General features: G+C 40.7%; 1 protein-coding gene across 1 annotated transcript in view; it reads right to left on the minus strand.

The window, feature by feature from the left end:
- cacna1c (calcium channel, voltage-dependent, L type, alpha 1C subunit) overlaps window positions 1-12,097 on the minus strand; it is a 309,696-nt gene that overhangs the window by 257,209 nt on the left and 40,390 nt on the right. The window contains exon 3 of the mRNA XM_055650124.1: window positions 9,891-9,996. Within this exon, the coding sequence (XP_055506099.1) occupies window positions 9,891-9,996 (106 nt within the window). The remainder of the gene's footprint in view (window positions 1-9,890; window positions 9,997-12,097) is intronic.

Consider the following 12,097-nt stretch of genomic DNA (forward strand, 5'->3'; position numbering starts at 1 on the left):
TTAACTCAAAAATAAAAATGCTTGATCTGTTCAGTCATTTGCCTAATTTGCTGTTTTATTCGTTAGATATTTATGTAACTGCTTGCCTGTGGTTACTCAGCTTATATCTCCAATTCAATTTGGCTAATCTAGGACCTCCAACTGAAAGGTTGTACAATTAGAACCTCAATGAAAAAGGATAGATAATTTTCTCCGAAGACACTTGAAAGTAAGCCATTCAAGCTAGTGAGGTATTAAAGTCTTTCACTTTGGCACCAGCAGGACAAGGATATATGGGTCTGGAGCTTTGGTCACCCCGTACACCAGCACTATCCTACACGCTCGGGACAATTTACAGATGTCAATTAACCTACAAACCTGTACATCTTTGGAGTGTGGGAGGAAAATGGAGCACTCGGAGAAAAGCCACGCGGTCACAGGGAGAAGGTACAGACAGCACCAGTAGTCAAGATTAAACCCGGGTCTCTGGCGCGGTAAGGCATCAACTCTACCACTAAGCCTCTGTGCCGCTCCCTCTGAAATGCACTCCGTTCTACAATTGCCTCTATACTTTACCAGCATGGAGTCCAATGGGGCAACACATTTCTCACCATCAGGCAGGAATATCTATTGAGTGACCCTGCATCAGGAGAATGGCCCCGATGAACTGAATGGGAACAACTGGCTGTCAAGAAGATGGTACACCATATATTTGATACATGATTTGATTCAGTTAGTTCAATTTTACATATCTTTAAAAAAAAATACTGCTTCCATTTTTTAATTGATACATGTTAGGTAATATATACTATGTTATTCTACATCTATAGTACTAAAAGTCTGATCTTGACCACTTCCTGTTGTTCTGTATAGTGATTTTAGAAAAAACGCTGCCACTTAAGGCTGTGATTTTTCGCCATCTTACTCAGAGTCCCCCTCCGCTGAGCAGGACGAGGATTTTTCCCATCGATGAAAAATAAAATAGTTATTAGTGTTTAAAAAATGTTGGGTTTCTCTCTCCTGAAGGCCCCGCCCCTTCCGGAGGGACTATAAAACCCGGAAGTGTTGAGTGCCTCAGTCAGCCTCTGCAAGATGGGGGAGCGAGAGGGTCACGTCTCTCAGTCTGAGCTGTGAATAACACTGAACACATGTCTACTAAACTGTGAGTGGTTTTACTGACCTGTCAGTGCCTTTAATGTGGTTTGAAAATATAGTTTGGAAATGCTGGAAATGCTAAAGTTGTGTTATCTCTAATTTGGAAATGCTAAAGTTGCTTTGCCTAATTAAAGTTGCCTTGCCTAATTAAAGTTGCCTTGCCTTTTATATATAAATAAAAGTCTAATCTTGACCACTTCCTGTTTACGGTTTATATTGATTTTAGAAAAAACGCTGCCACGTACGGCTGTGATTTTTGGCAATCTTACTCAGTCCCCCTCCGCTCATCGGGTGCCGAGGATTTTTCCCATCGACTAAAAATAAAAGTTATTAGCGTTTAAAAAATGTTGAGGTTCTCCCTCCTGTCAATCATGCCATGAAGGCCACGCCCCTTCTGGTGGGAGGGGGAGGGACTATTAAACCCACAGGTGTGGGCGTGGCTCAGCCTCTGCAAGATGGAGGAGGGAGAGGTCACGGCTCACTGTCTTTAGTGGCCTTGCACCCTGCTTGAAATGGAATTTCAAGGAATAGCCGCGAGTCAACTGCCAGTGAGTAAGTGAGTGAGCTGCCAGCACAACAGGCTTGAGTGACTGAGCCGCCAGCCCAAAAATCCATTCGGCCCACAATGTCCATACTAGCCCTTTGGAAACCAGTCCCTTCAGCCCACAACGCCCATATTAGCACTCCGGAAAGCCACCCTCTGCCCCCAGTATAGTATATCTTAAATATTATATATAATGCCAATATTTAAAATAGTTTCCATGTTTTAAGCATGTTCATGAATGTCAAATTACCAAATGTTTAAAGTCAATATCTGCTTTCTCCATCTGTAAAATAAATGTACTATGCATAATTTATGTTTTGCTGTGTTGTCTGAGTCTGTGCCTGTGATGCTGCTGCAAGCAGGGCTTTCACTGTACATATATCTCACCATATGTGTGCATATGATACTAAACTTGACTTGACGTGACAACATCTGCCTCTGATTCCACATCTCTAAAGACGTTTGGTTTCAAACAGAATATAAATAATGTTGTTGGAATACAACTGTATTTTACAGGATACTCCTCACTCATCTCCAGCTCATAAATTGCAAATCATTTTAGTCAGAATTATGCAGCACAAAAACAGGTTCTTTTGGCCAAGTTATCCATGCTGACTAATATATCTGTCTGAGCTAATCCAGTTTGCCTGCTTTTGGCCCTTATCACTCTAAACATCTCCTATCCATGCACCGGTCCAAATATCTATTAAATATTGTCAATGTTCCCTCCTCCATCACTTTCTCTGCCAGCTCATTTCATATACCCACCACTTAGCGGGTAAAAAGGATTGCTAAGGGCTTGGACACACTAGAGGCAGGAAACATGTTCCTGATGTTGGGGGAGTCCAGAAACAGGGGCCACAGTTTAAGAATAAGGAGTAAGCCATTTAGAACGGAGACGAGGAAACACTTTTTCCCCCCCCACAGAGAGTGGTGAGTCTGTGGAATTCTCTGCCTCAGAGGGCGGTGGAGGCAGGTTCTCTGGATGCTTTCAAGAGAGAGCTAGATAGGGCTCTTAAAAATAGCGGAGTCAGGGGATATGGGGAGAAGGCAGGAACGGGGTACTGATTGGGGATGATCAGCCATGATCACATTGAATGGCGGTGCTGGCTCAAAGGGCCGAATGGCCTCCTCCTGCATCTATTGTCTATTGTCACTTCTCAGGTCCCATTTAATCTTTCTCCTCAGACCTTAAACCTATGACCTCTGGTTTTTGAAACCCCAATCTGGGGGGAAATATCTATCTTATCCATGCTGCTCATGATTGTGAACCTAATTTTGAATCAATGCCTTTAGTCCTGGGAAAACTGCCTCAACCTATCCAGTCTCTCTATATAACTCAAATCCTCCAGTCCTTGCAGCATTCTTGTGAATCTTTTAGTTTGGTTTACTTTATACAATGTGGAGACTGGCCCTTCAGCCCATTGAGTCCATGCCAACCACCGTACTATGTTCTATGTTATCCCACTTTCGCATCCTATATAACAGGGGCAATTTACAGAAGTCAATTAACCTACAAACCAACCTGCACGCCTTTGGAATGTGGGAGGAAACCGGGGTACCCAGAGAAAACCCACGCAGTCACAGGGAGAATGTGCAAACTTCACACAGACAGCACCCATAGTCGGGATCGAACCCGTCCCTGGTACTGAGAGGTACCTTCTCCAGCTTAATCACATCTGTCCTGCGTTATGGCGACAACAACTGCTTATAATATTTCATAGACACATGGAAAATAGGTGCAGGAGGAGGCCATTCGGCCCTTTGAGCCAGCACCGCCCATTCATTGTGATCATGGCTGATCGTCCCCAATCAATAACCCGTGCCTGCCTTCTCCCTTGACTCCACTAGCCCCTAGAGCTCTATCTAACTCTCGCTTAAATACATCCATTGACTTGGCCTCCACTGCCCTCTGTGGCAGGGAATTCCATAAATTCACAACTCTCTGGGTGAAAAAGTTTTTTCTCACCTCAGCCTTAAATGACCTCCCCTTTATTCTAAGACTGTGTGGCCCCTGGTTCTGGACTCGCCCCAACATTCATGAATGATGTTCTCTGGTATGGATATAACGTGACATCCCAACTCTTGTGCTCAGTTCCCCACCTAATGAAGAAGAACGTGCGCCATGCATTTTCGTCACGACCTTGGAAACATAAGAGACTGCAGATCCTGGAATCTTGAGCAAAATACCATGATCGGTCTGCAGAGGGGTCCCAACCTGACGCATTGCCTGTCTTTTCCCCTCCACAGGACCTCGCCTGCTGAGTTCCTCAAGCATTTTGTGTTATGACTTTCAAAGAAAGACACAGCACTGTGTCTCTCAGTTCCACAACTCTCCCCAGGGACCTGCCAATCCCTGTGTATGTCCTGAAATTATGGCATAATGTTTATTAATGAGCTAAAATGAAACCAATCCAAAATAACAAAGGTTACATAATTCATCTCATGCATAAGTACTGTGGTTGATAGAATGGGAATCTCAAAACCTGTTTCACAGCACCATCATGTAGCCAGAATGTGAAACTACACCAGTCTAAATCAGGAGCAGAAATCTAACTGCAGTTAACAATTAGTTACGAACTCTGCCTGATGGAAATGTCCAATTTCACATGTAGCTGTTTTGCTATTTTATTACTAATCCATTACTATAATGAGACAAACAACATTAACAACACTACCCAAGGAAATAATTTGTTCCAGCACGCAAGTGTCCTCCCACTCCCTCTTCCTACTCCTGAACTACTAGTTCCTGACTTTCCAAAGATAATACTTCATGCTTCAGCTTCCTCCATAGACAAAAGTCAGCTGTCATTCTTGGCACCCACATAAACAGTGTAATCTTACCATTGGTACACAAAAAAGCTGGAGAAACTCAGCGGGTGCAACTTCGTACCATCGATTTTCCAACATCTGCAGTTCCTTCTTAAATAATCTTACCATTGATTCAGTTTCTTCTCCTGGATTGCATCTCATGCTGCCAACAAGACAAATACCTTTACACCATATTTTTCACCAAGTCTTTTCTACTATTGAATACATTGGGTGCACAAAAGTACAAAGGTTCAATTTTTCTTTATCTTTCATTTCCATTGGCGCTCAAAATCTATCGGTCTCGATCCGCGTATCCCCACCAAATAAAAATTTAAGGCCATCTGATCAGAGAATTACAAAAAGTCACAACAGTGAAAACTTATAATTAGAGGACAGAGATTTCACTTCTGAACTCTTTCCAGATGAAATTGCCTCTCAATACCTACCCTGTCAAACAAAATCATTTCTTAAATTCTCAAAATGCATAGGCCCATTCCATACACTCAATTTTAGAATCCTTGTTCCATCCTACGACAAATATGCTTCTCCTTTGCAAATATGTATATAATAATCCATAAAAATGTCAAAATACTACAAGACTTCAACAAAACGTACTGCAATGGTCCAAACCACTTGTATTAAAGAGTTACACGATTTTCTACAGAGCATATAGTTGCTACAGTGCTCTCCATAATGTTTGGGACAAAGACCCATCATTTATTTATTTGCCTCTGTACTCCACAATTTGAGATTTGTAATAGAAGAAAATTGCATGTGGTTAAAGTGCACTTTGTCAGATTTTAATAAAGGCCATTTTTATACATTTTGGTTTCACCATGTAGAAATTACAGCTGTGTTTATACATAGACCCCCCCATTTCAAGGCACCATAATGTTTGGGACACATGGCTTCACAGGTGTTTGTAATTGCTCAGGTGTGTTTAATTGCCTCCTTAATGCAGGTATAAGAGAGCTCTCAGCACCTAGTCTTTCCTCCAGTCTTTCCATCACCTTTGGAAACTTTAATTGCTGTTTATCAACATGAGGACCAAAGTTGTGCCAATGAAAGTCAAACAAACTATTATGAGACTGAGAAACAAGAATAAAACTGTTAGAGACATCAGCCAAACCTAAGGTTTACCAACATCAACTGTTTGGAACATCATTAAGAAGAAAGAGAGCACTGGTGAGCTTACTAATCGCAAAGGGACTGGCAGCCCAAGGAAGACCTCCACAGCTGATGACAGAAGAATTCTCTCTCTAATTAAAAAAAATCCCCAAACACCTGTCCGACAGACCAGAAACATTCTTCAGGAGTCAGGTGTGAATGTGTCAAGGACCACTGTCTGCAGAAGACTTCATGAACTGAAATACAGAGGCTACACTGCAAGATGCAAACCACTTGTTAACTGCAAAAATAGGATGGCCGGGTTACAGTTTGCCAAGAAATAATTAAAAGAGCATCCACAGTTCTGGAAAAAGACAGACGAGGCGAAGATTAACTTATATCAGAGTGATGGCAAGAGCAAAGTATGGAGGAGAGAAGGAACTGCTCAAGATCCAAAGCATTCCACCTCATCTATCAAACACGGTGGTGAGGGTGTTATGGCCTGGGCATGTATGGCTGCTGAAGGTACTGGCTCACTTATCTTCATTGATGATACAACTGTTGATGGTGGTAGCATAATGAATTCTGAAGTGTATAGACACATCCTATCTGCTCAAGTTCAAACAAATGCCTCAAAACATTGCCCCGCGGTTCATTCTACAGCAAGACAATGATCTCAAACATACTGCAAAAGCAACAAAGAGTTTTTCAAAGCTAAAAAATGGTCAATTCTTGAGTGGCCAAGTCAATCATCTGATCTGAACCCAATTGAGCATGCCTTTTATATGCTGAAGAGAAAACTGAAAACAGGCATAAGCTAAAGATGGCTGCAATACAGGCCTGGCAGAGCATCACCAGAGAAGACACCCAGCAACTGGTGATGTCCATGAATCACAGACTTCAAGCAGTCATTGCATGCAAAGGATATGCAACAAAATACTAAACATGACTACTTTCATTTACATGACATTGCTGTGTCCCAAACTTTATGATGCCCTGAAATGGGGGGACTATGTATAAACACTGCTGTAATTTCTACATGGTGAAACCAAAATGTGTAAAAATGGCCTTTATTAAAATCTGACGATGTGCACTTTAACCACATGTGATTTTTTTTTTCCTATTACAAATCTCAAATTGTGGAGTACAGAGGGAAATAAATAAATGATGGGTCTTTGTCCTAAACATTATGGAGGGCACTGCATTTGTGGCCTGAAGAGTTGAATTAGCAACTGCTCAAAACCTAGCTAATAATTTATCTGGATTCGAGATGCTGCAAATGCTGTAACTGAAATTAAAACTACAAGGGTTAAATAATTCTCCAATTCTCCAATTCAAAGGAAATTCCACAGGTATTCACTAATATATGTTGTCTTATTATCTTGCAAATGAAAAAGATACTTTTAACGTGCATTTCTTGTGAATCATACAGGAATCATAAATATTTTTTAATTGTTATACAAATTTAAACGTGGCTCCTTGATAAGCCTTTGTTCTCGTTAAAGATATTGCAGACACAAAGCTAACAACACAGTTGGGTAAATTATCCAGCTTACACAAATTTGTCACTCGGCTCCCACAAGTCACAAATTATTTTTAGCTGTTATATTTTGCAACAACTCAAAAGAAAATATTTAAATAAATCATTGGAGATATTTCGCATCAATCTTATGGTCAAATTTATCCAAATGTTTTAAGCTCCTTCCAAAAGCTTGAGCTTAGGTTTGAGCTTTGATACAGACAACGGAAACGGAATTATGCAATCCAAACCCAATTTCACAAAATGCAACGGTGTCAGCCGATTTAATATTTTACTTTAGTTTTTGATCATTTTTTTCAATTCTTTTTCGGATGTATTTGATGAAAGCTGAAGAGCAAATATCAAAAGGATTATGCAGTGCAGCCAAGTGTCTTAAAAATGATATGTTGTTTAAGAAGGAACTGCAGATGCTGGAAAATCAAAGGTACACAAAAAAGCTGGAGAAACTCAGCGGGTGCAGCAGCATCTATGGAGCGAAGGGTTTCGGCCCGAAACGTTGCCTATTTCCTTCGCTCCATAGATGCTGCTGCACCTGCTGAGTTTCTCCAGCTTTTTTGTGTGTCTTAAAAATGATAGGCGATCTGGAAAAAAAGTGAAAAGAGTCTTTTCTCTATAATGGAAGCCCAACTAGATAAACTAGTTAAAATCAACTAAGAACATTTGCCCAACCCTTTCCCGCAGCCCCTCCCTCATAAAGACACGTGCCTCAGCATGTTCAAAAACTATGGAGTCTGCTAAGCATTTTCAAAGTGCAGTCAATGTTTGAATTGAAAAACCCATTTGCAATAAAACAAGAGAAAAGAGACTGCAGGTTTCTGTCAGTCAGTGTGAAGAAGGGTCTCGACCCGAAACGTCGCCTATTTCCTTCGCTCCATAGATGCTGCCTCACCCGCTGAGTTTCTACAGCATTTTTGTCTACCATCGCAGGTTTCTTTTGTCGTTGTGAAACTGACAAGTTCTGACTGATGCAAAACCAGGAAAGTCCATCTACTCAAGCTAAACCCAAAGTTCTGACATGACCTGATCCAATGATTCCCCATCATAGAAATTTTAGATCTAAGGATCTATTGAAACAATAGAGGTGTAACCTTCGTTCTCCCACTACTGGGCTACTGGGCTACCAAAACCCAAATCATTCTCAATTGCTCCAAAAAAACACAGAACTTTGTTACAGTTCTTAAAAAAAAATACACCTAACTCGGAATCCCCTTTCATAGCAATGTGAAGTAGACATATCTCACAGACCCCCAAACCAACAAAATATGCTGGTGGAGGTGACATCGAAAAGGGTCAGCTCGTTTGTCTGGTGGTAGTAAGCATCAATACGACAAACTGTTCGGTGGCAACTGGGGATGGGTAACTAGCTTTGTAAATGGCACAGAATAAAAATACTTTCTCACACACGTGGTTCAACTCTGATATGCATAACTGTAATCTCAAACCTTGATGTACTTGTCTTACATATCAGGAACCATAGAGTACTCCGTTCAGATGTTATACAACATTTTTAACACCTCACAAAATCAAAACAAAGTGGCGTTGAGAATCCTGATGCTTGTGTCTTAAAACAAAAAGTTGTGATTCCAGCTTCATTGAATACATCACTGAAAGTTTTGTTATCACAAATTCTGGCATAAACTGAAATCCCAAACTATATTATATCAAGTTAGCTGATGGTTACGCAGTGGATCTCGCTGCATGTTACAGGCCAGCAATGAGATACTTAAATGTTATAAATAAAAGTTGTTTCAATGCTACATCTCACCATTGACTCTTGGTTGGATAATTGGATCATTATTAATGTCGGAAAATACTTATAAGATTCTCTGTACATGATTAACAGTGCTAATATCATGAATACAGAAATGTACTTTTAAATGAATTAAGTGACATACTTCAAAATATAAAGTAATGCTCTTATGTTACATCATACAGCTGCAACAAACAGTTCAGATGGTAAAATGCTGTACAGAACAACAAAAACAAATCAATGATTAAGGTTATAAAATTAACAGATAAGACACTGGTTTAATGAAAGTACCCTAAACACTCCTTCTGTATTCAATTGGCATATATCCATAGTACCTGCTTTGATGAAAATGCCTCAAAGTAGCAAGATCTTTCACAGATTTGCTTGATTGATTTTAAAAGGAATGGCAACAGATGGATTGCCTTATTTATCAACTACATATTTAAGTAATTAGCCACCACAACAACTTTTTACAACAAAGGCCAATCCCATTGTCACTAATTGCGATTAAACAGACCGCCATTTTGCAGAATATTAACTAGCTAACCAACCATGTTTTCAATAGGATTGTGGTGATTGGATTATCAAATAGTTAATTGTTAATATCACCCAGTTGCATCATTCATGGTTAACTGAGCGGAAAGTCCAATTCGAAATGTAAGGTAACAATAAAAGATCGCCTGGGCACTAAACTCAAAATTACATTGTCGCAATGGACAAAAATATAAGATAGTCACTTATACTTTTATCAATGATCTAGGCAAATATTTAACACCGATTTTGGGAACACCTTCTCAAGTTAATGTTTAACCAACTGCACGTGGTCAAGTGCGTAAATCAAATATAAAACCACCAACCAAATCCAATGCAAATAATCTACATTCATGAGCAGAACAAATATCTACCACCATCCAATACAATTCCAAAAAAAACATATACATCCCCTCTATTCAATACAGTCAAAACACAACTTTCAAATAATGATTTAAACCTCTTGAACTTACCAGATTGGCATTCGTTGCATTCGAGTCGTCTTCTGGGAACGGTATATAGACAGCTAAGGCCACACAATTGGCGAAAATAGTTAGAAGAATAATTATTTCGAATGGCCTGAGATAACACGTTAAGGAGTCTTTATAAACAGTAAATCATAATCTGAAAACAAAACTTCACATTTTCCTCATTATCTAAAATGGTGAAAAAAGGTCTCCTAAATTAGCTGTAGGCAACTCAGATGAACTGTACGAGTGTGTCACGTGTCCATGCATGGTAAAAGTCAACATGCATGTCAGTATTTCAAAAAATAATAATTCATGAGCATGTTTTGTGGGACATTCACCCTCGCCTTCCTTGATGTTCCGATTACTCTTGATGGTCAATTGGCTCCTTGGCTACACCTTCATATTGCAGAGAATCACCTGCTATTCATAAATGGTTAAGTGCAGCCTCCTAAGGATTGAGATGCTTTCCCTTTCCCAACTTCATCTTCCACCAACTCAGTCCTGTTTCTCAGGACATTCTTCAGTGAATCATCCAAAAACATATCCTCATTCGTAGACAATAGACAATAGGTGCAGGAGTAGGCCATTCGGCCCTTCGAGCCAGCACCGCCATTCAATGTGATCATGGCCGATCATCCCCAATCAGTACCCCGTTCTTGCCTTCTCACCATATCCCCTGACTCCGCTATCTTTAAGAGCCCTATCTAGCTCTCTCTTGAAAGCATCCAGAGAACCGCCGTCTGAGGCAGAGAATTCCACAGACTCACAACTCTCTGTGAGAAAAAGTGTTTCCTCATCTCTTTTCTAAATGGCTTACCCCTTATTCTTAAACTGTGGCCCCTTGTTCTGGACTCCCCCAACATCGGGAACATGTTTCCTGCCTCTAGCGTGTCCAAACCCTTAATAATCTTATGTGTGTCAATAAGATTCCCTCTCATCCTTCTAAATTCCAGAATGTACAAGCCCAGCCGCTCCATTCTCTCAGCATATGACAGTCCCGCCATCCCGGGAATTAACCACGTGCTGATGATACCTGACTTTATCTCACACCTCTCTTCTCTTCTCCAACTGCTAACGGGCGTCCAAAATAAGATAACCAGCAATTTTCTCCATTATTATAACCATTTTTTTTTCCAATTCACATCACAAACTCCATTTTCTATCCACCCTGTCATTTCTTTATTCGTTGAACAGTTTTGGACTGATCAACGTTATTCATAATCATGCTATTATCCACAAACTAAGCTTTGAATTTCATCTCCTCTTCATCAAAAATTCCACCAAGAGTCATAGAGTAAAACAACACGAAAATAGGCCCTTCACCCCCACTCATCCGACTAAGATGCCCCATTCATGCTTGTCCCATTTAGAACGGAAACGAGGAAACACTTTTTCTCACAGAGAGTGGCGAGTCGGTGGAATTCTCTGCCTCAGATGGCGGTGGAGGCCGGTTCTCTGGATGCTTTCAAGAGCTGGATAGGGCTCTTAAAAATAGCGGAGTCAGGGGATATGGGGAGAAGGCAGGAACGGGGTACTGATTGGGGATGATCAGCCATGATCACATTGAATGGCTTGATGGGCCGAATGGCCTACTCCTGCACCTATTGTCTAATGTCTGCATCTGCCCCATAACCCTCTAACCACGTACCATGTCTAAACATCTGAAATATTATCCCAATTTTATGTTTAAGAAAGAACTGCAGATGCTGGAAAAATCGGAGGTAGACAAAAATGCTGGAGGGACTCAGCGGGCGAGGCAGCATCTATGGAGAGAAGGAATAGGCGACGTTTCGGGTCTCGACCCGAAACGTTGCCTATTCCTTCTCTCCATAGATGCTGCCTCGCCCGCTGAGTTCCTCCAGCATTTTTGTCTAGCTTCTATCCCAATTTTATGTGATCAGTTACTGACTTCCTTATCCAAATCGTATTACATCTAGATTTGTCAATTTCTGAATTGTCTCTAAGTTACATGTTCTGAGCTCATCCAGAACTCTATAGCCTGTACCCTTATTTACCCTAAACCCTCTTCATCGTCATCTCGTGCTTGCTGATCTACATTGGCTCCAAGACCATCTAACTGGAAATTTGAAAGCTCTCATCCGTGTTTTCAAGTCTCTGTCCCATCACAAATTCCTGCAGTCTTTCACCAATACGTTTCAGCACTCCTCCAACAATCTACCTATGTGCATTTCTAATGTGGCCTCTTCCAC

This window comes from Leucoraja erinacea, chromosome 19, assembly GCF_028641065.1.
Source record: "Leucoraja erinacea ecotype New England chromosome 19, Leri_hhj_1, whole genome shotgun sequence".
In the NCBI taxonomy this organism is placed as follows: Eukaryota; Metazoa; Chordata; class Chondrichthyes; order Rajiformes; family Rajidae; genus Leucoraja; species Leucoraja erinaceus.